Source organism: Loxodonta africana, chromosome 10, assembly GCF_030014295.1.
Source record: "Loxodonta africana isolate mLoxAfr1 chromosome 10, mLoxAfr1.hap2, whole genome shotgun sequence".
NCBI classification, from domain to species: Eukaryota; Metazoa; Chordata; class Mammalia; order Proboscidea; family Elephantidae; genus Loxodonta; species Loxodonta africana.
In genome coordinates this window covers 90,684,840-90,710,788 of record NC_087351.1, presented here as the reverse complement: position 1 = coordinate 90,710,788, position 25,949 = coordinate 90,684,840, and the positions used below count along the sequence as shown (strand labels likewise).

General features: G+C 42.1%; 1 protein-coding gene across 4 annotated transcripts in view; it reads right to left on the bottom strand.

Moving 5' to 3' along the window:
- Positions 1-25,949, bottom strand: part of NRXN3 (neurexin 3) — a 1,785,202-nt gene that overhangs the window by 1,716,654 nt on the left and 42,599 nt on the right. For 2 of the 4 annotated variants that reach the window (XM_023546430.2, XM_064292808.1), the window contains exons 3-4: positions 15,135-15,164; positions 12,217-12,228 (exon numbers count right to left, since the gene is read on the bottom strand). In XM_023546430.2, the coding sequence (XP_023402198.1) occupies positions 12,217-12,228; positions 15,135-15,164 (42 nt within the window). The remainder of the gene's footprint in view (positions 1-12,216; positions 12,229-15,134; positions 15,165-25,949) is intronic. The other 2 variants (XM_023546429.2, XM_064292807.1) reach the window with 1 other exon arrangement.

The window sequence follows — 25,949 nt, the reverse complement described above, 5'->3', positions numbered from 1 at the left end:
AGAAAGATGTGGCAGACTGCTTTCATAAAGATTACAGCCTTGGAAACTCTATGGGGCAGCATTACTCTGTCCTATAGAGTCAGTATGAGTCAGAAGCCACTCAGTGACAATGGGACTTTAATTTTCACAGCACTTTCACCTGCATCAGCTCAATATTCCCAACAATAACCCTACTAGATAGGCATTTTACAGGTGAAGACGTGGAAGATCAGAAAGATTGAATAATTTTTCAAAGTTCCCAGATTTAGTAAGTGATGCTGATGTTGATGAGATGTATTTATGATGATGATAACTAATGTTTATTAAGCATTATATGCCAAGCCCTAGCATAACTCCTTTATATACATTCTCATTGGATCCTCATAGCAGTAGTATTTGTAAAGATTTTTACTTACTAGGATGAGGCTTAAAAAAAAACAGTTGTCATCCAGTTGCTCCCTACTCATGGAGAACCCACGTGTGTCAGGATAGAATTGTTCTCCATAGGGCTTCCAATGGCTGATTTTTGGGAAGTAGATTGCCAGACCTTTCTTCTGAAGTGCTTCTGGGTGAACTCGAACCACCGACCTTTCACCACTTATCAAGGTTATATAGTTTGTAAGTGTCAAACACTAAAGTCAATGCTTAATCCACCATGTTTTCTTCCCTAGGACCCTGAATGAGGACTCAGCCTTCTGACATTTATCTCACAGTGCTAACTCTGAGTGAGAATTATTCACACTTGGATATCCGGTGTTGCATGTTCAATTGCCACACAGATCGATTAGTTTACAACTGAGAGCCTCACCCATAACAAGTTTGGCCGAGGCATTTGTAAACCCCCATTATGGGTCACTTGGGGAAATAAGGGAGAGTATGTGTCACTCTGCAAACTACATCCTCAAGACCAAATACAGAGCCCCAGGCCAACAGTCCGCTACAGATAGATCAATGGCAGCCACTTCATACCGAACAGACAGCACATAAATAGGGCAAAATCCTCGCCTAGCACTGAGAAAGCCCACAAAATTCTTAGCTGAGCCAATGATTTCTAAACAAAGTACAAATAACTGTCCTCACCAGGAAGCAATTCTTTCACCTACATTTTCACGGTCTGGAAAAAAATCATTCATAGCCAAACTATGAGTTTTAGGCTGAATGTACAATGGAGAAATAACCATGGTGACTGTTAACCTGCTCCAGATTTCAAAGCAAATAAGATGAAATTTCTAGCAATTTTCTCATCCTATGCTGAGATCAGCTCTTCCTAAAGTAAAGCAGAGCGTTCTCAGAAGCACTCTTTACCCACGCTATATGGATATCCGTTTAAGTACTTAGGTAATACAAACTGGAAGTGTTTTACCAAGACTAGTGTCTTCAGAACTGCAGTTGTTCTAACATCTGTGTTATGCGTTTTACCAGGAAGCACTAATTTCCCTATTGAAACTAACCCATCCAAAAAAACTATTCCCAATCAAAACAGAAAATGTAGTTAAAAGATTCTTCAGTGAAGTCAAAATCCAAAAGCCTCCTTCAAATTCTAGAGATATTAAGGCCCATACTATCAGACTTAGAAGGGACTTTGCAATTATCTCATCCAAAGTTTTTCAACTGAACACTAGTTTTAATTCTAGCTATTCTCAGCAAAAATGTAAATTACAAAAAAAGGTTTCATGTCCAATGAGTCTGAGAAACACTGACAACTACATTTCCTTTCTCGGAGATTCGTAATTTGCATTGTCAAAACAAAGGCTCTGAGAAGTCCTGCAGTCAAAAAACCTGTTTAATTTTGTTTAAGCCTGTGTTTTCAGTATTTACGGTTTCCCTGTACCTTTTTTTTTTTCTTCCTTGAATCATTGTTGACATTTCTCAAAATCCTTTTGAAAGATGACAATCTGGCTGAACACACTACATAGTATCAAGTTCTGAGTTGGCAAAACTTCCCCAAATTCACAGATGCTTATTTTCCCTTGGGACTATTCTGAAACTAGATAAGGCACTAGTTTTAAGGAAGGATAGCATTTAAAATTTCTCCAGCCCCTCTACACTTAAATTATAAGCAAACAACTAGTATATGATTGAGTTCCACAGTCTTCCCATCAACTGCATAACAAACAAGTCACTATAGATGCAATAATGGTCTACGGTACTCAAGTGATCAAGTTCATGTTCAAGATATCACTAGTGACAGGAGAATGCATTTTTACCATGCATATTTTAAGCCATTTAGCAATTCTTAACAAGGAACAAATAACCGCAGTAATACAGTACATTCAGTTTAAATATTTCAAGAAAATGGGTTGAGAGATTTTCCTAGGTTTGTTTGTTGCTTGATATACATTTTATTTTGTTTTGAGAGAAATGGAATACACACACAATAGTACTTGAGGTTAGAGATTTATTTGTGCACAATATCGAGCCACACTAGTGACTCTCATTCCAATAATGGATCAGCAGGCATTTGCACCGCACAGTCATTAGCTTATTTTTAAGTAAATATTTTGATTGTCAGACAGCTCGTTGCAAACAAGGTTCTTTTCCAAACATTCACTCTTGATGCATCCAAGCCCACTTGCACAACATCACTTAATAAGCTGTGTCTGTGCTAAATTCTAAAATCATCCTATGAAGTCAGAATACAGGCAACAACCATGTTTTGTGTACTTTTTGTTTAAAAAAAGACTCCATAACATGGGGGACCTGGTTCTCTTTCAGTTCTGCATGGTCTTCACTACCCTACCACATCACCATAAAGCTTAGGAAATGAGCTATTACACACCATCATGCATCCTAACCGCTATCACAGAAAATCACACACTCACAAAACCACATTAATTGTCAGAATTAGCGACCATTTAAAAGGCAGCTGTTCTTTCACTCTTCAATAGACTCCCAATCTCAGTTCTTCTCCCTGTATTGGCTGCTTGATCTACTGCTCTCTCTCTCTCTCTCTCTCACACACACACACACACACACACACAGAGACACACAGAGACACACACAGAGGATTCTTAGACAAATGATTTTTTTTTTTTAATTTCTATATTCAAAAAACCCAAGAAAATGTTTACTAAACAGCCTTTCCACCCCAATACTTGCCATCATTGTTACCGTGGGCTGGAAAACTTCCAATCTGCACGGAAGCACTTTTCAAAGCTCCAAGTGAAAGGATTCTGTTTTGTGTGAGATGGGGGGGAAAAAAGAGCAGCATCTCTTTAAGAGTCAACAGTAAATTAACTTGCCCAAAAGAGTGAAATAATTAGCAGTTAGTAGCTTATTAAAAGGATGGCAAAGGCCAAGCTGCCATCTGGGATCTCCAGTTTCTCGCGATTGTTATTATGTCAAGATGTGCACGTTGCATTAGCTTTCATGTCACCGTGCCTGCCCTTACTTTACATGTAAATTTTAATGAAAGATGCAGGACTTTTAAAATCAGATGTCTATCAGAAAGTGTTATTAGGCTGGCTTTTTACAAAGCATATGGTCTTTTCCACCTCTGCTGTTCCACTCACCATTAAATGCCTTAGGAAAAAAGAAAAAAAAAAAAGCCCAAATAATATCAATTAGATGTTCTCTTTGTACAGAGGGAAACTTAGCTCCATCAAAAACAGGGCGAGGCCATACCTCACCAGAGGACATTTCTGCCTCTGTTTACACACAGTGAAACCCACAAGGCCTCAGCCTTGTGCCATGTTAAACCTTCCAAATGGAAACTAAAGCAATCTAGAGCCTGCCTGCTGCTTGTTACCCGGGTCCACACAGTTTTGAAGGGAGTGGGGAGAATAAACGTATTTATTAAACATAAATGGCTGAAAGTGACATGACAGAACCGTATGGGGTGATGGGAACGTTCCATATCTAGATCTTCATGGTGTTTACATGAGCGTGTACAGGTTGAAAACATTTTTTAAGCTGTACGCTTAAGACTGCATTTTGTACACCTTATACTAGGCATGCTACCCCCCCCCGTAAAAACAAACGAACAAATAAAAAATTCCCACTGTGTTCACACACAAAGCATATTCTCTTTTCTGATTCTGACAATTTCAAGGGTGGGTGAATGAATAACTCAATTATTACCAAATAGTTTCCTTTTAAAACAAAATAAATAGAATTAATTTTAAAACTCCTTTTTCATCCAGCCTACATATCAATAATGGATTGACAGAACAGCCACAACAATGGACTCAAACGAACCAACGATCGTGGAGATGGCACGGGACTGGGCAACATTTCGTTCTGTTGTGCATAAGGTCGCCATGAGTTAGAGCCAACTGGATGCCAACTGGCAACAGTATATATCAGTAAGGTAAAAACAGAATTTATTTAAGACTTTTACTTTAGGAGGACAGGTGGTGGTTATATTCGAAAGCCATTTTAAAATTGCCATTGACGGTAGACAGGTCTCAGCAGGCAGGTCCACATTTGCTTGGTCACCACTGTTTACCCAGCCCTTGCACACATCCTGGCACACCAAAGGCACTCTGTCAACACTTACTGAAAGTCAAATAGGCATTGCTTTCAAAATGTTAAAGCAAGAAACATGCTAACTTCAGAAAAGACACAACGCCCTGGAAATCAGTATTTTTGGTATACCTTAAAACAGAAGCTACATAGGAGACAATGCTAAACCAGTATAAACCTATTAGGATGATGTATTTGGACAAACTGTTTCTATGCCCAGATACACATACACTGCCTTGCACACCTGAGAAACAGGTGGTGGGGTATACAAGCCTAAGCATATAAGGAAATGCACATTTCTTTTTCTCTTATTAAACACGTTTCCATCAGGTTACTCTTTTGAATTCTTTATAAATGAGATGTGTCATAAAGGCAATAGAATTTTCCAATTCAAACCATTCATCACCTATAAGTGCTATCAAAATCAAGTGTATATACATGTGTGTATGTGTATATTATATATATCACATATATATGATTGAAAACTATGTATCCTCTAGAATTAATGAACTCAGCTTGATAAGAAAAGGTCTATACTTAGATGACAAAGTGTTTTATGATACATGTGTATATATATATATACACACACATACATAAAATTTGTGAGTAATAAATAAATCCAAATTAATAATTGAAGAGAAGGAAAGGATATGTTACTTAGAAATCTGAGAAATATTTTCTTTTATGTACTGTCTACTGAAATTTAATTGAAATATCGCATCAATACAATATATACTAATAAATCAGCTATGCTCACTTACCATTTTTTAAAATGCTCCAAGCAATGACTATATAAAAAAATACCTTCAGCATCCCTGAAAAATTTATAAATAAATACTTTTCATATTTTTAAAGCATCATTGTAAAGTCATCACTGCCAAAACACACAAACACACACACACAAAGCTGTTAAAATCGGGCAATTTACTTTTATGTTTAAAATAAATCTATTCCCCCCCCCCAGACTTTCAAAACATTAGAAGAGAAAAAAAAAAAAAAAAGATGGAAAACAGGCTTCTTTAAAAAACAAAGAGATTTCATACATCAAGGGGACAAATCAGTGGCGGATGAAGAAACAGATGAGGCAAGAGATGAAAATGTAATATTGCCTCTATTTTATTATAATTAGATATTTATAGAGCACAGATGAGTTTATATTCATAATTAGTGGCTGGCATTGCATTTACCAATTTGCATAAACAGTTGGCTATCGAGTCAGTAACTTATTTGCAGGGCTCTGGAGTTCTAGCTGGGACGAGAAGGGGCTCAGTTCTTCAAATCAAGCTTTCTTAATGTTATTACCAGTAAAATACAGTCTACATGAAATCATGTTCAAGTTCACGTAGCTTGATTATCTCCTTCCAGTTTGGCCAATGTTGATTAGCTCAGCATTAGAAGGCCAATCATCAAATCTACATGGGAAAATATATATAAATAAATATCAGAAAGGGCTTCCGAATTCTGAAGGATTAAAGTAGATCTTAGGGTCAATACAACCTAGCCCAGTAAATAAGAAGCTCTGTAGAGCAAAAGGAAAAAGGAATTAAATACCACGCCCCTTCACCCAGCCACTCTTACTATATAAAAACTTTGCCAGTTCTTGGCAATTATTGAAAGTGTCATTTCTTTTTTTCCTGGTCATTCTCAACATTCTACATCCCCTCCCCACACATGGCCACACCATTCTACAAAGCCAACTTCACCCAACACAGGGAGCAGTCCCCAAGGCTAGAGTAGCAAAGGTGAGAAGAATTCCCGGTGCCCTGGTTGCTGCTATGGGCAAAAAGAAAATGAATCAACCACACTGCCAAGGGCTACCTCCTACTAATGACATCCAGCAAGAAATTGTGGAAGAATATTATATTCTTCTATTTGTGTCAAGCCACGGTGTTTTCAATCACCTCATATGCAAGCAAAAGTTGCACAGTGAATAAGAAAGACTGAAGAAGAACTGACACTTTTGAATTGTGGTGTTGGTGAAGAATACTGAATATACCATCATGGACTGCCAAAAGAAGGAACAAATCTGTCCTGGAAGAAGTACAACCAGAATGCTCCTTAGAAGCAAGGATGTCCAAGTACTTTGGACATTGTCATGGATTGAATTATGTCCCCCCCAAAATGTTTTTATCAATTGGGCTGGGCCATGATTCCTGGTATTGTGTGATTTTCCTATATGTTGCAAATCCTGCCTCTCTGATGTTAATGAGGGAGGATGGGAGGCAGTTGTGTTAGTGAGGCAAGACTCAACCTACAAGATTGGATCCTGTCTTGAGGCAGTGTCTTCAGCTTGAGATATAAAACAAAGAAGCGAGCAGAGAGACTGGGGGACCTCATACCACCAAGAAAGCAATACCTGGAGCAGAGCGCGTCCTTTGGACCCCGGGTCCCTGTGCCTGAGAAGCTCCTCGACCACAGGAAGACTGAGGACAAGGACCTTCCTCCAGAGCTGAGAGAGAGAGAAAGCCTTGCCCTGGAGCTGACACCTTGAATTGGAATTTTTAGCCTACTTAGGGTCGCTATGAGTCGGAATCAACTCAACAGCAATGGGTTTGGTTTTTGGTTTGGTTACTGTGAGGAAATAAACTTCTCTTTGTTAAAGCCATCCACTTGTGGTATTTCTGTTATAGCAGCACTAGATGACTAAGACAGACATGTTATCAGGTGGGATCAGTCCCTGGAGAAGGATATCATGCTTGGTAAAGAGGAAGACCCTCGATGAGATGGACTGACACTGGCTGCAACAACAGGCTCAAGCTAACAAGGATTGTGAGGAAGATGCAGGACTGGGCAGTGTTCTGTTGTACAGAGTGTTGGTATAAGTCAAAACTGACTCAACAGTACCTAACAAAAACAAATTCTTCTCAAGCCAAAGGTTGAAAACTTGGGGCTCATGGACCAAACTATTTGTTGTGTGTGTATGTGTATGTATGTGTGTATACATATATATAAACACACATACATACAAAGAGAGAGCCATAGAGAGAGAAAAAGAGAGATGCCATGAGGTGACATTTTATAAAATCTACTCTGGATTCTCTTCAGGATCTGGTGACACTAGTGTTCCTGCATGGCCTCAATCAACTGGAGCACAGTCTTTGACAGGACTTGCTTTCCAGTTTGCTGCAGTCCCCACCACTCCCTATTGTTTTTCTCGCACTAAGATTTTTCTTACTCCCAAATCTACTCCTTTGTGATATCCAGCAAGACCCTGAAGGCATTTGAGCCTGCAACTTGGCTCCAAGTTCAGAGTTAAGGAAAAGTATTTGATAACCTACCACAGCATGGGCAATTCCAAAATGCTAATATTGTTGTTGTTGTTGTTAGGTGCTGTTGAGTCAGTTCTGACTCATAGCAGCCCTATGTACCACAGAACAAAACACTCCCAGCCCTGCGCCATGCTCACAATCATTGTTATGCTTAAGCATAACATATAGGAAAAGAAAAACACTCTAAACATTTAAATCAAAGACTGCCAAAACCAAGTCAAAAAAGCTGACTGAGACTGGCTGCTGAAAAATTCATCTGGTCAGTCATTTCTAGGTAAGTTCACCCTTGCTTTTGGCCCAGTGCAGCCCAACAGCCTATGTATATAACTGTTATAGTTCTACCTTAAACATTCTGCTCAGTTTTGTAAGTTAAGCTTCACATTTCTTTCCACTGTGGGTTTACTGCTCCGTCACTCAGCTTTAAAAGAATGACGAAGTCTGAGGCATATTCATTTTTTTCTCTGATAAGCTTCAAACAATAAATTCAAAGACCCTTTCCCACTTCATTCTAGTGTAATTGTAAGCATTTCCCTCTGTCACTTGCACATGCTAGGCCAAGGGAAGACATGGGTGAGAGGAGAACTGGAGATGGAACACCTGGTCTCACTTCATGACTCCATGGGACTCTTTGCTCAGTTGGGTGCATCGATGAGTGTAAAGAGAGGAGGCACAGACTGGGGAATACAGTGACTCCATTAACTATATCAGTGCTGAAAACTCTAGCCCTGTCCATCCCTTCCCCTCCGACTAGCACAGATCTAAAACCAATTTAGTTCAAGTAAACAATTCAATTACTTAAGTCTGTGAGCATTCATCAAGTACAACTCTGGACAAAGCTAAGTGCTGTGTGGGAGACAGAGATGACCAAAACAGAGTCTATGTCCCTAAGGAGGGAGGTGACTGAAACACACTAGTAAATCTGATTGAAGGCCATCTAGCATGGGAACTTTATAACAGAAGCACAAAGACTAGGGACTTTAAAGGATGGAAAGGGGGAGAAGGGGTCCAAGCACATTCAGAAAGAGGGCAGTGCTGGAGAAAAGGCCTGAAGGCAGGAAAGCACGATGTGGGCTCAGGGAAAGTGACTTGTTGGGTATAGGATATAGGAGGGCTGGCAGGGGGGAAGGTGGAGGGTAGGTTATTGTGTTGTAGAAAATAAAGCTGGGAAGGCACATTGACAATTATACAGTGAGGATCCATTAAAGTCATGAACAAATGAGCTATGTGATCAGAATTTATTTTAATTTTGCTTTATTTTCACTTCTGGAAGATGACTGAAAGTAGAATAAGAAGGATTTCAGATCCTGAGTCCCCACCACACACAGCAGACTATGCTAGACACATCTGGACATTAACAAATGAATATGCTTGTCTTCAACATACCTGCAATCTCATAGATGGGATTGGCCCAGTTCCCAGATAACCGTAATGTAAGATATTAGGGAGGTACGTGGGGAGAAAGACCATTTGAACATTAAAGGATGACATCAAAAAGGAAGTGGAATGAGTTTTGAAATCTATGTATGATTTCAATGGGCAGGAAAAAAAGGAAAGAAGGGCTGTTATAGGAGAGAAAAACAGAATAAGCAAAGGAAAGGTGTAGTCTGGTGATTCAGTATCCTGTTCGCTGGAGCAGCAAGTCTCCATCTAAGATTAACAGGTGAGAAGGTAAAAAGTAAACAGGTAAGCTGGGAAGGGCTATGAATATGAGACAGCTGATTCTGCTGCACTCCCTTTTAGTGGACAGTTTAAGTAGCTCTAGGTTACTGGTCAGACAGGAAGAGAAGAGAGGCAGGGAGGCTAATTAGGCTAGTGCAATAATCTAATAAGGGGTAACCAGGAACTGAATGAGGGTGTTGATGGTGGAAACAAATGCAAGGGACATTTTGGAAAATCTCAACAACACTTCTCAACTGATGGCCCAGAAGTGGGAAAGGTCAGGAGGGAGAGGACAAGTTAATACCTGAGTTTCAAGCCTGGATGATTAGGAAGATAGGGGCGCCATTAATAACAACAGGGAAGTCATAAAAGGAAGCTGGTTTGTGGAAGGACGGTACAAAGGTTGGCACTGGACATACTGAGGTGACAGTACCAGTGGGACATTCATGTGGACATGTGTTACAGATAATACGAGGTGGCAGGCTGGAGCTTGAGACAGGTCAGTACCAGGGAGACAGTTGGGAGGCATCCACATGGAGACGATCCTGAGCCCAGGAAAGACAGTATGAGTAATGGTCAGGGGTTAGATTTTGGATTTGATTCCACTTAGTAGCCATCTGACTTAAGTTATTTCCCCTCTCTGAGGCTTGTTAAAACAAGAATAACATATATCACAGATATAGCATAAACATGGATATAAACATATTTATGGGAGCCCTGGTGATGTAGTGGTTAAGAGCTAGGCTGCTAACCAAAAGGTCAGCAGTTCAAATCCCTCAGCTGCTCTTTGGAAACCCTATACGGCAGTTCTACTTTGTCCTGTAGGGTCGTTATGAGCCAGAACCAACTCGATGACACTTAACAACAACAACAAATTTATATCCATAAAACAAGGACAACACCACCACCAACCTCCTAGAACAGCTGTGAGGATTAACTAAGGCACATAAAGTACATAGCAAAATGGCTGCCACATGGGACCACTCAATAAGTGTCTGAGGCTGCTGGTAGCAGTAGCAGCAGTGGGCAAAGAAAGAAAACGAGGTATCCATGGGCAAAACCTATAAACAGTAAAAGCACCTATTTTATGGGATGTTTTCTGGGACCAGGGAAAGAGAAGGAGAGAGAAGTTACAGGAGAGACAGACGACACACGGACAATGACTCTACTATATTTTCTTAGAAGCCAATGGGAGGAGGGACAGGAAGCAATGGCACACACTTCAGGAAGACTGAGTCTCAGGCACAGGTTGGCAGGTTTGCCTGTGAGGAGCTAGCCGGCAGTCCTCAACTGAATAGTGCAGCTAGAGAGGTGGAGGTGGCAGCCAGACATACACTTTTAGTCATTCTTCTTCTTCCTCCTTTCTCACTTTATCAAAAGGTTCTAAGCTAGCAGTGGGGTGAGGGTTACACATGACAGATTTCTGAGAATGAACCCACCTGTGATTTGCATAAAAGGAACAGGCAATCAAGCAACCCCAAGGGGAAAGGACTGAACTGCTTCCAAGGCAATTATACATAGCTTTTTTAAAAAAAAAATTCAGAAAAGCATAAAACTCAAATGAGAGGTAGCCAGTGCACTGACTAGTCATCCAATCAGCATCTTCAATAATTGTCAGCCCCTTCTGTCCTCAGCATCCTCACACCAGAAAGAGAATCCTAGTTCTGTAGTTTGCCAGTCTTTGAAGGAAGCAGTACACGGCTTTACTGAGAGTCAGGGAGGAAGGGGATGCAGATACATGTTTAAAATTTATCAATTAACCTCACCCTTCCCTCCTGAAAACCCTGGTGGCATAGTGGTTAAGTGCTAAGGCTGCTAACCAAAGGGCTGGCAGTTCGAATCCTCCAGGCGCTCCTTAGAAACTCTATGAGGCAGTTCTACTCTGTCCTATAGGGTCGCTATGAGTCAGAATAGACTTGACTGCACTGGGTTTGGTTTTTTGGTTTTGGTTCCCTCCTGAACAGCTGATCCAATTTGAGCTGGTGAGCCAGGTTCTCTGGGTTTGGGTCTCTGACAGCTTTGATTACAAAGGGTAAGTGAGCTGTGCTACCCAAAGGTGTGAAGCACTGAAAGGCAAGTCAGCATCAGAGCGATCCCACCACAGCTCAGCGTCTCGTCTTCTCCCTCCCTACCTGGCAAAGGGCTGACTTTGTAAGTCAAAATCCTGTGTTCCTCCTTCTCCTCTTTCTTCTTACAGTATAATGCATTTTCATTCCTATGTTCCTCCACACCCCCAGTCCCACCCTTCTTAGCCCATCAACCCCAGTCAGAAAATCACCACTCCCATAAATACAGCAAATACAACAGAAGAAGAAAGGGCAATACATAAATATCCCCCAAACGTCACATTACATAGAACATCAGACACTTTGCCAATGCCCTCTTCCTTCTCATCTGTCATCTTTCCCTCACTGTTAACCCCAAATCCAGTTATTCCCAAGTAATAGAACCAATGACACATCATGTAAAACCCCTTCCCCCCACCCCTGATTTCCTCAGTACATTTACTGGGACTCCGTTAAAGTAAAACATATCTTTCCCACACCGCACAGCTGCCCTCGGAGGCCCCTATTTCTGCTAGAGACAGTACCACATAATGCAGAAGGCTTACCCTCGATTTACAGGGAGGCAGCTAACTCAGAACCATCCCCAACCACCGAGCATGAAGTGCTTTGAAGAGAATGAGAGCATTGCCTTTTTATTTATTTTTTGTCATTGTTAAAAGCATTAAGTTATAATCTGGACTGTATTCATCAGAATCGACAATTCCCCCTGGACACATGAATATTTCAGAAGGCAGATTGATAGTCAATAATGATAAAGGAAAAAATAAAGTGATTTCTACCTTTACTTCTACCTACAGAAATGAAGTGGAAGGTCCAATTAAGTAGAGGAAGCACGGTGTCCACCATGGAGGCGGCGAGAGAGAGAGAGAGAGAGCAGGAAGAGTAAAACATCATCACACTGCTGACGCACAAAGAAATGGAATGCACATACAAAACCCACAATGTTAGCACTGCAATATCCTGAGAAGGCAGCACAAAACAACTGCACAACTTGAAGCTTAAACAACAAGCAGTAACCAGTGTGGCCAGCAAGGCTGCGTACATGGCTTTGTGTTTAAGCTTTTAGTTTCTTCTTGGTCTTGTCCTTAAAAACATGACAAACACTGCATGCAAAAGCACCGCATAGCCACATGTATGTGAAATGGCACCCACTTAACCAATTTTAAAAACGGTCAGGGCAGCAAGGGAAAAGTCTCCGAGAAGCTAAGTTCTCCTGCATTTTCCCAACATTGAGATGAGTCATGAGGAGCAAGTGTGTAGCATACATGGATAGGCAGTATATACATAACATACATAAATATTTGCACACATATTTATGAGCATCAAAAACAAATTCTGGATTTGCAGGGGGGACCAGCCGGAAACCTCTTCCTTTCATGTTGAAGGAATAAAAAAAATAAGGAGAGGGAAGAGAGGCAGGAAGGAAAGTACTGGTTTTTTAACTAATCATGGGATGGGCAGGAATGGACAAGGAATTGGGAAATGGAAAAGAATGAGGGGAGAAGGAGTGGAGGCAAAGGACAATCTGAAAAAACAGATTAAACTGCAAGCTCTGACTTAAAGTCTGGTGGGACTGCTCACCCAGAGGAACTCTGCATCCTATCCCGAAACCTTCTCTTAAGAGGAATTCACAACATCTGTACTTTTCATTATTTCACTGCCTAGAAGACCCTCTTCCTAGGAGATGCCTGACTTGTACCATCGAAGCATGTGTAATTGTGTGTGTCTGAATACTCTGCAACATGCACCTCCATGTTGGGTGCCCCAGAAAATCCAGCAGTGGGTGAAAAGGTGAGCAATACGGGTCCTCCAGATGCTTTTCATACCAATGTTGGGATTCAGCTTTCCAAAAATCCTGGGCTGTATCAGTGGGTCTAAAATAAGCCAGATCAAGATCAACACGGTCCCTATCAGCCTATGCATCTGACTGGACTCTGTGCTGAGATGGCAGCCATATGCCAGACTTAGTTCTCCAAACCACTGTACAGCTGGGAGAATGACTGACGGGCAGCTGGGAGCACAAGGCTAGAGAACATAGACGAGGGCCCAGTATCTAGACGCTGGAGCATGCCTCTTCTGGCGTAACTTGTCATCAAAGTTGGGCCATCGATGCCAAACATTCATAGACTTTGGTTCCTCCCACTTGAGATGTGATTAACTCTCGAAGACTGCTCAGACACAAGGTCAACATCAAGTGCATCCCCTACTCACATCTACTTCAGGGTTATCTGCTGTTGGCACTTGCCTCTCTCACTCACCTACAAGAGGGACTTTATCCAGGCCTTTTCCAGGCCGGCCTAACACCGGAGAACTCAGCAGGGCCCCTCCCTCTAGCTCTCTTCTCTGACATCTGCTCTATACCAGATCATCTCTTAATGAAATGACTGGAGACCACGTGGTGGACCTTGGCTTGGGTCTGTGGGATACACCCCTATTGGGACTGTGTGCTTCCTCCTTACCCTGCCTCTTTAATTCGGGATACCCTCAACTGCCCACCATAAACAAATTTCTCTCAGCTCTAAGTGGTTCTCGATCAGATTAAACTCTCCTCTGTGACATATCTGTCTGATGGATCTAATGTGAGTCAGTAGGTGGGGGGGAGAGGCCCTTCAGTGGACCCCCACTCTCTCAAATCATAAGGATTGCTAGAACCTGCAGGCATGGTACACCTCAAGAACAACAGGAGAAAATGGAAGTATCCCTCCTTCTGCTTTTCTTTGGTCTCCTCCAAAAGAGGCACCAAGTCCCATGTGTATTTGAAAAGAAACAGGCCAGAAAAATTAAAGTATCGTTCTTTGGTGACAGAGCAAGGCAGGTAGACCAATTCTGCAGTCATCCCAAGACTCAGAAGAAACACAATAGCAGCAATTGAACAGTGAAGGAAAAGACAATTTTAAGTAGGCTCAGTTCTTGAGTCCTGATTTAGGCTGATAAGGTGGAAAATTTTTATTTAGAAGAAGAAAAAAAAAGGCTTCATTCACAGCCCAGCCTGTGCTTAGCTGAGCTGAATTTCCTGCACAGTTCATTCCTGCATATTTGAATATTTTAGGTTGCAGATGCTGAATTTACTCATTATATGCAGTTTTCTTCAGGGTGTATAATGAGTTAGAATCCTGCCACGAGGATATTAGCATATTCTTTTGCTGGATTTTTGCTTTTAAATAAAACGGAAAACAGTCAAACCTCAAGGGTTTCCTTTGACCATGTGGGGGCCCAAAGTCGTTACCATGGGCAGTGGAACAGAGGGCAAGACAAAAAAAGCCAAGCTTGACTCAGACTGAAATTCAGGGAAAAGCCCTGCTCCTCTGACCCAAGCCAGAGCCAGTGGGGAGGAGCAGGAGGAAGTTAACCGCTCTGTTGCTCTGAAATTAGCTTCATTCACCCCATCATCAATGCCGTCATGCCTTGTGTCATGCTTCCCTTTCAGAGGCCGCCGGCAGGGCCAGCATCCAGGATGACAATGGTGGTGGAGAATGGAGAAGGCAAGGGGACAATGGTGGGGACCGCGATGCATCAGGAAAGGTGCTCCCCTCCAACCCCCCACTGCAGGGTGGCCCTGCTGCCAGCCTGACCCACGGTAGGCAGGAGGGACAGGCAGCGAGTGGCCTGACAGCCACCATGAGGCTCTGAGGATCAGCCAGAGGCACGGAAGCAAGCAATTCAGGCAGCTGCAGGACCAGGAGCACAAAGCACCTACCTTGTTCGCTCATCATAAGGTGGGAGAGGCCTAGAGGACAGGAAAGAGGGAAGAAGGGGAGGAGGAAGGGGGAAGGGTAAGAAAAATAGAAAGATAAAGTTAAAATCCCAAATGCAACGCAACCTTCTGTCAACTCTTGGCTCCCCAGGTTTGAGGGGAAGGAGAAGCCACAGGGGCACACACACAAACTCAGGAGCATGCGACATGCACTGACCCACCAGCCTTTCCGCTGCAGGGCAGGAACCTGCTCTCCAGTCTTCTGAACTGCCCTGGACCTCACAATGAGAACTTTCTGTTCACCACTGTTCTATTCGACAGGTAGGATTTGTGATAGATCTATTCAAAATTAGGCTTATCCGGGAGGACAATCAAGATGCCAGGCAAAGAAGGTTTCTTTCTTTTAAATTACTTTTAATAGTAATACATGGTCACTGTAGAAACAGGAAAATTCAGAAGAGCAACAAGAAGAAACTCAGAATCAATTGTCAACCCACTACCCAGAGATGGCCGTTAGTTTTTTTTTTTTTTTTTCCCTAGATATTCTTTCCACAAATACTAAATCATATTGAGCATACCAAATAAGTCCTGCTTGTAAGAGTTGCTTGGACAACTTAAAACTGTTCTATCACCCTTGTCTTGGCCCAGTGACAACCACACCCCTTCCCTCCACTGCTTCTTCACCATCATCTTCACCTAGAAAGTCCTTCATGCTTCATCAGGAAGGCCTAGCCCAGCACCAAACAGGTTAATCTGGCTGAGCTGGGAGAAAGTATACAAAATCCCAATAAACAAATAACACAACCTCTGTGTTCTTATAGAAGTCAAACAAGGCTATTAAGAGCTCATTAATTCAAGGGAAGCATAAGCCCTGATAAATCTATTAAAGGAAAGATTTCCAACCAGTAACCAACTGCACCAGTTATTTGACCTTATATTGCTTTTATTATTACTGGATATATTTTACAAAGTCCAGGTCACCCCAGAGAACCTTTACCTGGAGTGAAATTCAAAGATATAAAGGATTAATAAAGGAGAGAAATCACTAAAGAATGGAAATCTCTAAATGTTTTTGGAGATTACTACAGATTTAGGAAAGTAATCAGAGGCAAAATATGGGTCAAGCAACTGACTTTTAAAAGATCAATGATATATTAAATACATAGATACATGTGCCATAAATGTCAAGGAGTCTAGTTTTTAAACAAATTTCATTAAACTATAGCCCTATTTTAAATGCACATTTCTGGCATTCATTTCTCTAGGACTAGGACTAATACTCATGGATGAATGGAATCAGACCGAAGCAAGTCATTCTTGTGATTTGTTTTGGGTTTCTTTTGTTTTTGTTTTTGAGGAGCTAGTAGGGAAAGAATACAAAAGCCCTAGATTTGCTAAGAGAAACCTTCATGAAATAACTATTCCTAAAACCTCAAATACCTGAGATTTCTGGACCAAGTCATAGCCTTTAGTTTGCCTGTCAAGATCACTAAGAGGAAGGATTCTGGGGTAGGCAGATGGGGTGTGTGGAATGGGAAGCTGGAATAGAATAGGTGTGTGACTTCAGTAGGGACCATTCACAGGTTGTGTTGACAGCTTTAAGGAAGCTTCAAGGACATACCTCAGAGTTAAAATAGAGGATTAAAAATGAAGGGACAAACATTTTAAACCTAAAAATAAAGATGTATGACAGCTGGAGGAGGAAATGAGTAGGAGAGAGGGAGAAAAGTTTTTGTTTGGCCCAAATACCAGTTGCCCTGCAGTTGATTCCAACTCACGGCAACCCCATGTGTGACAGCCACGGAGTTCCAATGGCTGATCTGTTATAAGTAGATCACCAGGCCTTTCTTCTGAGGTACCTCTAGGTACACCTGAAGGTCCAACCTTTTGGTAAGCTAACCATTTGCACCACCCAGGGACTCCGTTTGATCCAAGTAGATATTTCAAAATTTTATCAAAAGAATAGTAAGCAGGAAGTAAGAGAATATTCAAAGCTCTAGAGAAATCACTACAGTTGGGCCTCATTTTATATGCTACGTGTTTTTTTTAAAGTAGTTTTCCCAAAGTGCATTTCATTGACCACTTACATCAATCAGCTAAGGATGCTTATTAAAAATGAAGATCCTGGGCCCTACCCAGAACTAATGAATCAGAGTCTTGGGGGAGGAGTTGGGGCAAGATCTGCATTTTAAACAAGTTGCTGCCCAAGTGACTGGCGTGCTCACTAGAAGTTGAGAGCTACCCCTTAGAGTGGCATATAAATCAAATTTGAGTAAATTAAATTGTATGATAAATGCTCTAAGAGGAATTGGATACTTAATGGAACCCTGCAGTGAATCCTTTTGTAAAAGGAAAAATCCTTTTAAAATGCAAATAACCCACCACCTGTGTTTTTAAAATTCAAATGTGTACTTATCAGGTTTTATGAAGCTACATATGTACCTGGAGTATTGCTACTCAAATAAAACGATTATATTCTTCTACTTTTAAAAACCTTAAACAGGAGTATTAGGCCGGGAATGCAGAACCGGGATCCTGAAGTCAAAGCCCTGGTTTTGCAGGCAATAAAAGCAGAATAGACCTGAATAAGTATAACGAGAAACAAGATGGGCGGTGGGGGGGAAACTGTATAACCAGCAGATTGTTTGAATTTTATTTCGCTTTTTAAGAAAGGAATTTGATTCTGTTTTCTGCAACTTTTACGTCGGTATCTTTTCTTGTGCAAATGTATCCTCATAGCTTGAAGAGTTAAGAACTAAACCAAAAAAAAAAAACCAAACCCAGTGCCATCAAGTCAATTCCGATTCATAGCGACCCTATAGGACAGAGTAGAACTGCCCCATAGAGTTTCCAAGGAGCACCTGGTGAATTTGAACTGCTGACCCTTTGGTTAGCAGCCGTAGCACTTAACCACTACACCACCAGGGTTTCCGAGTTAAGAACTAGACGCCAAGAATTGCAGAGTTTCCAGGTCTATTCTGAGACTCTATTTCTCTCCCTTGCCCTGGCCCTGAACACTCCTATGTGCAGAGTATCTCAGAACTGCCCCCCCCCCGCCCACCACCAGTGAATGAAAAAGCCAATAATCGATCAGCCAAACAATTCAATTACCTACTATGTGCAAAGGCTGGATAGAGTGCTGAGGGATACAGGTAAGTATGGTGCATATTCCCTGACCTCCAGGAGTTTAGAGACCAGCTGGGAAGGTATGTATGTGCTCACATTTACTTACACACACACACACACACACACACACACACACACACACACACCAGTACCCTACAGAAAAGCATAATGGTTAAGAACAAGGACTTTAGAGCCAAACTGCCAGGGTTTGAATCCCACTATCCGTCCTCTCCAGTTTGTGTCCCTAGGCAAGTTGCTAAAATCTCTGTGCCTTGGTTTCCCCATCTGTAAAATTTGGAAAATAATAATGCCTACTTCGTAGGGTGTTTGGGGAATGAAATGAATTAATATATGTAAAGTGCTTAAAACTGTGCCTGTACCAGGTAAGGACTATATAAGGGTTGTCCTTGGCTGTTGTTTTTTATTATGCTACAAAAATCCATTAACGTATGAGGCAATACAAGTGTAGTGCCTGTCTTAGTCATCTAGTGCTGTTATAACAGAAATAGCACAAGTGGATGGCTTTAACAAAGAGAAGTTTATTTTCTCACAGTAAAGTAGGCCGAAAGTCCAAACTCAGGATGTCAGCTCCAGGGGAAGCCTTTCTCTCTTGGCCTTCTCATCAATCTTCCCCTGGTCGAGGAGCTTCTCAGGCACAGAGACCCCATGTCCAAAGGATGCGCTCTGCTCCTGACACTGCTTTCTTGGTGGTATGAGGTCCCCAACTCTCTACTTGTTTCCCTTTCCTTTTATCTCTTGAGAGATAAAAGGTGGTGTAGGCCACACCCGAGGGAAACTCCCTTTACATTGTACCAGAGAGGTGACCTAAGAGTGTTACATCCCACCCTAATCCTTTTAACCACAGGCAGAGATTATGACTTAAAACACATAGGAAAATCACAAAATGGAGGACAACTACACATGGCCTAACCAAGTTGACACATATTTTGGGGGGACACAATTCAATCCTTTACAGCACTGGACACCGCACAGATGCACAGTATGTTTGATGATTGGATGACGAATGAATAAATGGGTCATCGCTAAGTGTCAAATGATAAATTCAAACATTAAGGGCAGTCGGAACTATGAGCAGGGCCCTGGGTGCTCAGAAAAGGTCTCCGGAAGACTGCATGATTTTAAAATAGGTCTTGGAAAATGGTTTAGGATTTAGGCAAATGGAGAGCATTCCAGGCAACACTACCATCTCCCAAGACCACAAAGTGCATTTGTACAAACCGTCCTGTTCAACTTTTCAAAAGCACATGCCAGGTACATGGTAGGTATGTAATACATGCTATATAAATATATGAATGAATACATATAAATGACTTATACAAGGAAGGGAAGGAAGATGATCTTAGGGAAATTGACCACAAGAGTATGGAGGCCTTGAGTTTCAAGGCTAAGGAAATGGACTTGATGTTGCAGACTGCAAATCATATGTACATTACACGCAGAATACATGTACGGCCTTCTGAACTATTTAACACCCTTTGGGAAAGTCTATGGAGGTCGCTGCTTGTAGCTCAGGGAGAAGGGAAATGGCTATGAAAGTAAAGTCATTTGTAAGCAGCCATGACCATCATGAAGCCTGTCATGAGGATGACGAATACAGAGAAGAGAAACCATTTGCTGAAATGGGACAGAGAAGATGCAAAGTTCATGCATCAGGCCCAAGGTTGAAGGGCTCCATCATTTAAGCTAATGCTGTCTCCCCCACAAACCTATGATATTCCACCCTCCTCAGATGCTTTTCAAATCCATCCTTCCTTCCTCCTGGTGGGGTAATTGGGGAAAGTATTTCAGGGAGGAAGGAAGTCACTCATGAAGAAAAAAAAAGATTCAGGAAAAAAAAAAAAACCAGGTTATCTCTGCCAAGACTTTTATTTCATTCACTTTCAGGGTAACTTTTTTCCCAGTGAAAAATCCACATATATCATTTCTTTTTTCCATACTGAAGTGGAGAAGTTAAATGTCACTAATTGCCGCAAGTGCCAAGAGCCAACGTTGAATTCTTATGAAGCCACAAGGACTTTCTAAAAGAGTAATCACATAAAATCAGATGGTACTGGAAACACTCACCCTCACCCGATGTTTCCAGGGGAACTAAAGAGATGATGAGGGTGGAAGCGGGTAGGGCTCAACCCTGAGAGGGCCACAGGTGACTCTCTGGAGGGTGACCAGGAGTTTGCAATAGAAAGAGGGAAACAAGCCATGTACATCTCCTTAGCATTTTAAGGTCCCTGCATGGTGCAAATGGCTTGCACTCAACTACAAACCCACACAGCAGCATCATGGAAGAAAGTCCTGGCAATCTGCTTCTGTAGATTACAGCTAAGAAAACCCTATGGAGCAATTCTACTCTGTAATACAAGGGGCTGCCATGAGCCAGAATTAACTCGATGGCACCGGGTATATATATACATTTTTTTTTTTTTTACCATTTTAAGCAGTTAAAAGACAGGAAATTCAGTTAACTTGGTAAAAAGACAGAATTATTATAAGAGCTAATATTTATTGAATGTATACTGTAGGGAGCCCTGGTGGTACAGTGGTTAACAGTTTGGCTGCTAACCAAAAGGCTGGCAGTTCAAATCCACCAGCCACTCCTTTGAAACCCTATGGGGCAGGTCTACTCTGTCCTATATGGTCACTATGAGTTGGAATGGACTCGACAGCAAAGGGTTTGGTTTTTTTGGTTTGTATACCATGGACAAGGCATAGTTGTTCCTTCTTTACATGTCTCATTTCATTAAAGATAACTCTAAGGGAATGGGAAAGGCATGACTATAATTTTGATTTTACAGGTGAAGAAACACCAAGGCCTAGAGCCAAAGACACAGTACTTAGTTGGGGGAGGGGGGGGCGGGGTAAGAATGAAGGATTCTAATCTAAGTCAGGCAGATGAACTCCCTGTGATAGTAACCATGATACTAGCTACCCTGTCTAATTTGTACTGATGAAAAGAAAATAGTACCTGGGCATTAATTCAACTTCATTTATGATGCTGGCCCAGCCGGATTTAAGGAGCATCGGGAGGTCCATTTAAACGACTGCCACCCCCACTCTTCTCTATCTCTATCACCGCAATCTATGAAAACATGAAGTTCATTTTGTCCCAAGTCATTTCTTGGGGTGATTAAGTCACCTCCCTCTTTAAAATGCATATCTGAACATTCATACATGAGACACACTCAGACTTCCATTGTTGACACCATCGTGTGCCTGAGATCATCAGGACAGTCCAACCAAAAGCCTCAAAGACAGGCGCATGGCCCCGGCACATCTGGACAGAGGAAGGAGGAAAGAGACATGCAACCATGGGATGAAGAAGTCAGCCACTGTGGGCCTGAGGAAAGGCACAGGAGACTGGCTGGGGTTGAGCAGAAGTCTGCTTAAACAGAAGGGGAAAGTTCTAAGGAAAACCTCCACCTACTTCCACAATTTTGCCTCTGATCAGCCCTTCCCTAGGGAATTGCCTGACTTTCATTATGTGCTTTAGTTTCCCATTCTATCAGGGGTTTGCTAGGGGCTTACAGCAGAGCCTAGGCCTGTTCAACATTTTGATCAATGGCTCAGCTGAGAACACTGACAGTGCGCTGTCTGAATGTTTCAGTGACCTAGAGCTGAGAGGAATGGTTGATTTGATAGATAGCAGAATCGCCATCTAAAAGGATGTAGACAAGCAAGAGTGAAATTTCATTTTAAGGGACAAATGTAAATTTGTCATTTATCAAAGGTAAATTTGGCAGCACTTAAGCACAGTCCTCCTCCCCCATAATAAATAAATAAAAAGAAGTCAATAGTCCCATCTCTTCTCAGCACTGACTGTACAAAGCCTAGGGATTTGGTTTTGGTTGAGAGTACGGTACCACATAATAGAACGGACATATATAGTATGATACCATATACAGAAGAGGAACCAGGAAAGTCTGTTGAAAGGTGAAAGAATAACCAGGAGGCTGGGGGGGCCCAAAAACATGTCGCATGAGGAACCCCTGGGTCCTAACAAGAGACAACTAGGTAGGACTTGTGTGCTGCCTTCAAGTACTTTAAACGTTGGCACATGCGAGATAAAGGAGCAAGCACAGTCTGCCTGAAGAGGGGGTAGGATAGGGGAAGTTCCACTTGCAGGAAATGCCTTGCATCAAAGTAGGGTTTTAGGAGATGACTGCCTCCAAATCCTGAAATCAATTCTAAGGCTCTATGCCTCTGCAAACCAAGATGATCTCCAAAGGGACCAAGCAATGCACTGGATTGAACCATATGAAACTGATGATACTTGACTATTTTTTACTTTAAAAAAATGGCCTTTTCAAGTGGTTCAACCTAATAGCCTGAGAATACTGCCCATAATCACAGTAGTAGGGATGATACAAAACTTCAGCCCATCACCTAACTGCCATCGTGAGCTGATGTTCAAAAAGTGTAGCCGAGTGTGTTTCTGGCTTCTCCACAAGCCTTGCATAGTACTGGGGACAAGTTGAATAGCCGTGACTGATGATGGTGGTGGTGGTGGTTTCCACAGAGACAGAAGAGAAGGTAGCCGGTTCTAATTCCCCCAAGCAGGTGTTGCCCAGGTCCCAGCCTCTGAGTTTGCCCTTCCATGATACCACATTCCACCCTCACCATCTACCCTTTGTAGGATGTAACTATACTAGCCTACTAACTATACACCTCTATACCAACTTTGTTCTTACAGCACAGTCGCCGGACTGAACAGAAAACATTCTTTTCAACCACACCCATGAATCACCAATATGCTTCTGTCTGGCATAACCCCAAGGCCGAGAAAAGAAAGTCTGCATTCCATTCCCAACCTCTTCCACCTCTTCAAGTGGGAAGGAATGGTGGGCTCTCCTTGTGCATGAGTACCACGGGAGAAGAGAGATGAAGGCACTCATGCTTGTCACTCTAAGGGTTAAAGGATCAGCAATTAGGGCTTTTAGAAAAGATGTTTCCCAAAGGAGAGGAAGTCCTTGTTCTCCAACTGTCACAAACTTCTCTAAATAGCTCTTCATTTGTGAATGACGTGAAGCTGAAGGGGTAGCTGATGTCCTGGACGAAAGAGATGTACCCAAATAGATTATGGTGTGCTGGATTTAACAAAATCAAAGAATGGACTCAGACCTAAGTCAAATAAACCAATGGTACAAGTCCAGGAGGGAGAGAGGCATAGCTTAGCAGCAGTACACACAAAAAGAGCGAAGTATTTCACCGACTTTAAGTTCAATTTAATATTATAGTCATTGTAAAAAGAAAAACACTAAGGTGTTTGTATCCACTAATGCAGCACCAGAGGGTCTACAAAAAGGGGAGCAATGGGACCACTCTCTAATGAACTGGTTGGGACATGCCCATAATATTACATGTGGTCTGCGCCCCTTTCTTTGGAAAGAAGTAGGAAAATAAAAGTCATTTGTTCAAAGAAAAATAACCTGGATGAAAGAACTTAAAACTCTTGAATAGCATGCCCAAAGAAACTTGAGATGGTATAGCCTTTAGAAAAGAAAACCCTTAAAGACAAAAGCCCTGTCTCCAAACACTGGGAGTGTAATTAGATCTATTCTCTGTATCTCCAAGGGATGGAAGCAATACAGGTGGGTGAAAGCCATAGAGATTCAGATAAGGAAGAGCTTTCTAATAGACAGGGCTGTTAGAATGGGCTGGAATGGCTACAGGAGCTATGAGTTGCTCATCGCTGCATGGGTTCAAACCAAGTCTCAATAAACTCTTGCAGAAGAGATTCAAAAGTAGGTGCACATGGAGCCTTAATAACCTCCCTCACGTATTACAGGACATGGGACATTTGTTGACTCACTCTACTAAATGCTACTGATGCCCCCTAATCACAAGGACAACCTAACGCTTCCACACATTTCCAAACGCCCACAGGGAGGGCAGGGGCAGTACTTTCCCATCTGAGACTCTAGTGATATCACTAGTGACTTTCCAGCTCAAACTCCAACTTCGCCTCTTGGAAGTGAGAAATGAACTGTGAGGACAGCCAGCACCCCAGTGGATCTGTCCTTCCAACACAATAGAGAGGATTTTAAAAGGCTCTAGAAAGAGGCACCAAGACCCAGTGATCTGCTTTCTTGAGTTCCCTAAAGCTGGAGGCAGCTCTTTACTCACACTTACTCATCAAGAACAGATTGGGAACCAAGGGGGTCTTCCCAGGCCCCAGCAGGGCAATTGGCTGGAAGTTGAGCACTGTTAGCCCAGCCCCTTTCCAATCCAATTACACACAGTGGCGGTGGTTTTCCCTGCAGCCTGCATCTCCCACTGAGCACAGCCCAAAGATATACACAAGAGCACTAAATGAAAACTGGTTCAGTTACATTCTGTCTCAGGGTGAACCCCAATGAGAAGCAGACTTTCTTTCAGAGGGAAATCCTATTTATTCATTCAGCAATTGTTTATTCTGAGACTAGGATGTATCAGGCACTGTTCTAGGCATAGAGGACACGGTAGTCCACAGGACAAATAATCCCTGCCTTCATGGCTCTTACATTCCCGTGGAGCATACATTCTGGTGGAGTTAACTATAAGACGTAATAGGTGATATAAGCATAGTTGTCAAAAGCATGGTTCCAGGACCAGGCAAATTAGGGTTTCCATTCTCCTCTACTGCTTTCTAGATGAGTGCTTAAATTCCCTCAGCTGCAGTTTTCTCATGGGCAAAATGAGTCTAATAAGAGAATCTACTTCTTGGGGCTGTCAAAATAATTAAATAAGGTATGCAAAAACTTAGTACAGTGTTTCAGTGCCTAGCTTTAAATACAAGTGCAATAAATGTCAGATATTTTTCTTAACAAGGTAATAAGAAAGAGGCAAGTGGGGTTACTCTCCAGAAGAATAGGAATGAGAGACAAAATACAGTCCAGGTACCACTGGAGTTAGGAGCTGTAAGCCTTTTACAATGGAAAATCATTATTCTATTGCTATTCCCCAGGCTATCTCAGACTGCAGAATCTTAGAACCTCAGAACAGAAGAAGCTGGAGAGGTCATCTGATTCAATCCCTTCATGTTAAAGCCTCAGGGCCAGAGAAGTCACAAGACTTGCCCAAGGCCACACAGCCCCTGAGGGGACTACAGAGCCAGAAGGAGACAGAACCACAGAGCAGAAATCCCAGACCTGCATTTAAATCCTGATACCTGCCATAACTGCTCCCAATCTGGGGCAATGGATGCTGTGTCTCCAGGGGTAGGTTAACCAGTAAGTACAGTATGCACCTGCTTACAGTAAGCAAGGTATGCATGGGCTTAATTGTGCTTACTTACTAATCTGTGCTAAATCCTTGCCTAACTTGCTTATCGGATAATTCATCCCTGTATGTCTCAGAGGCTGAGTTTCTTCATCTATGGAGTGGTAAGTGCCTGGCACATAGTGAGTCCTCTGTAAATATTGGTCCCCTTTCCACTCTCTTCCTGGGATTCCTCAGCCCATTGAAAGCAATAGTGAGATGGCCAGGATCTGAGTTTGAGGGATCTCTTCACTAAAAGCATAAAGATCATGACCAGTGGGAGGGAGTACGTGATGAGGAGAAAACAGCAGGTGTGTTTAGAAGTTCTGCAGCACAGCCCAGGGAGCTGCCTCTGAACAATTAGAGAAGCCAGGGCATGGCCGTTTATTAAATCTCTCTGAGTTTAAATACATTCATCTATAAAATGGAAATGTGTTCAAA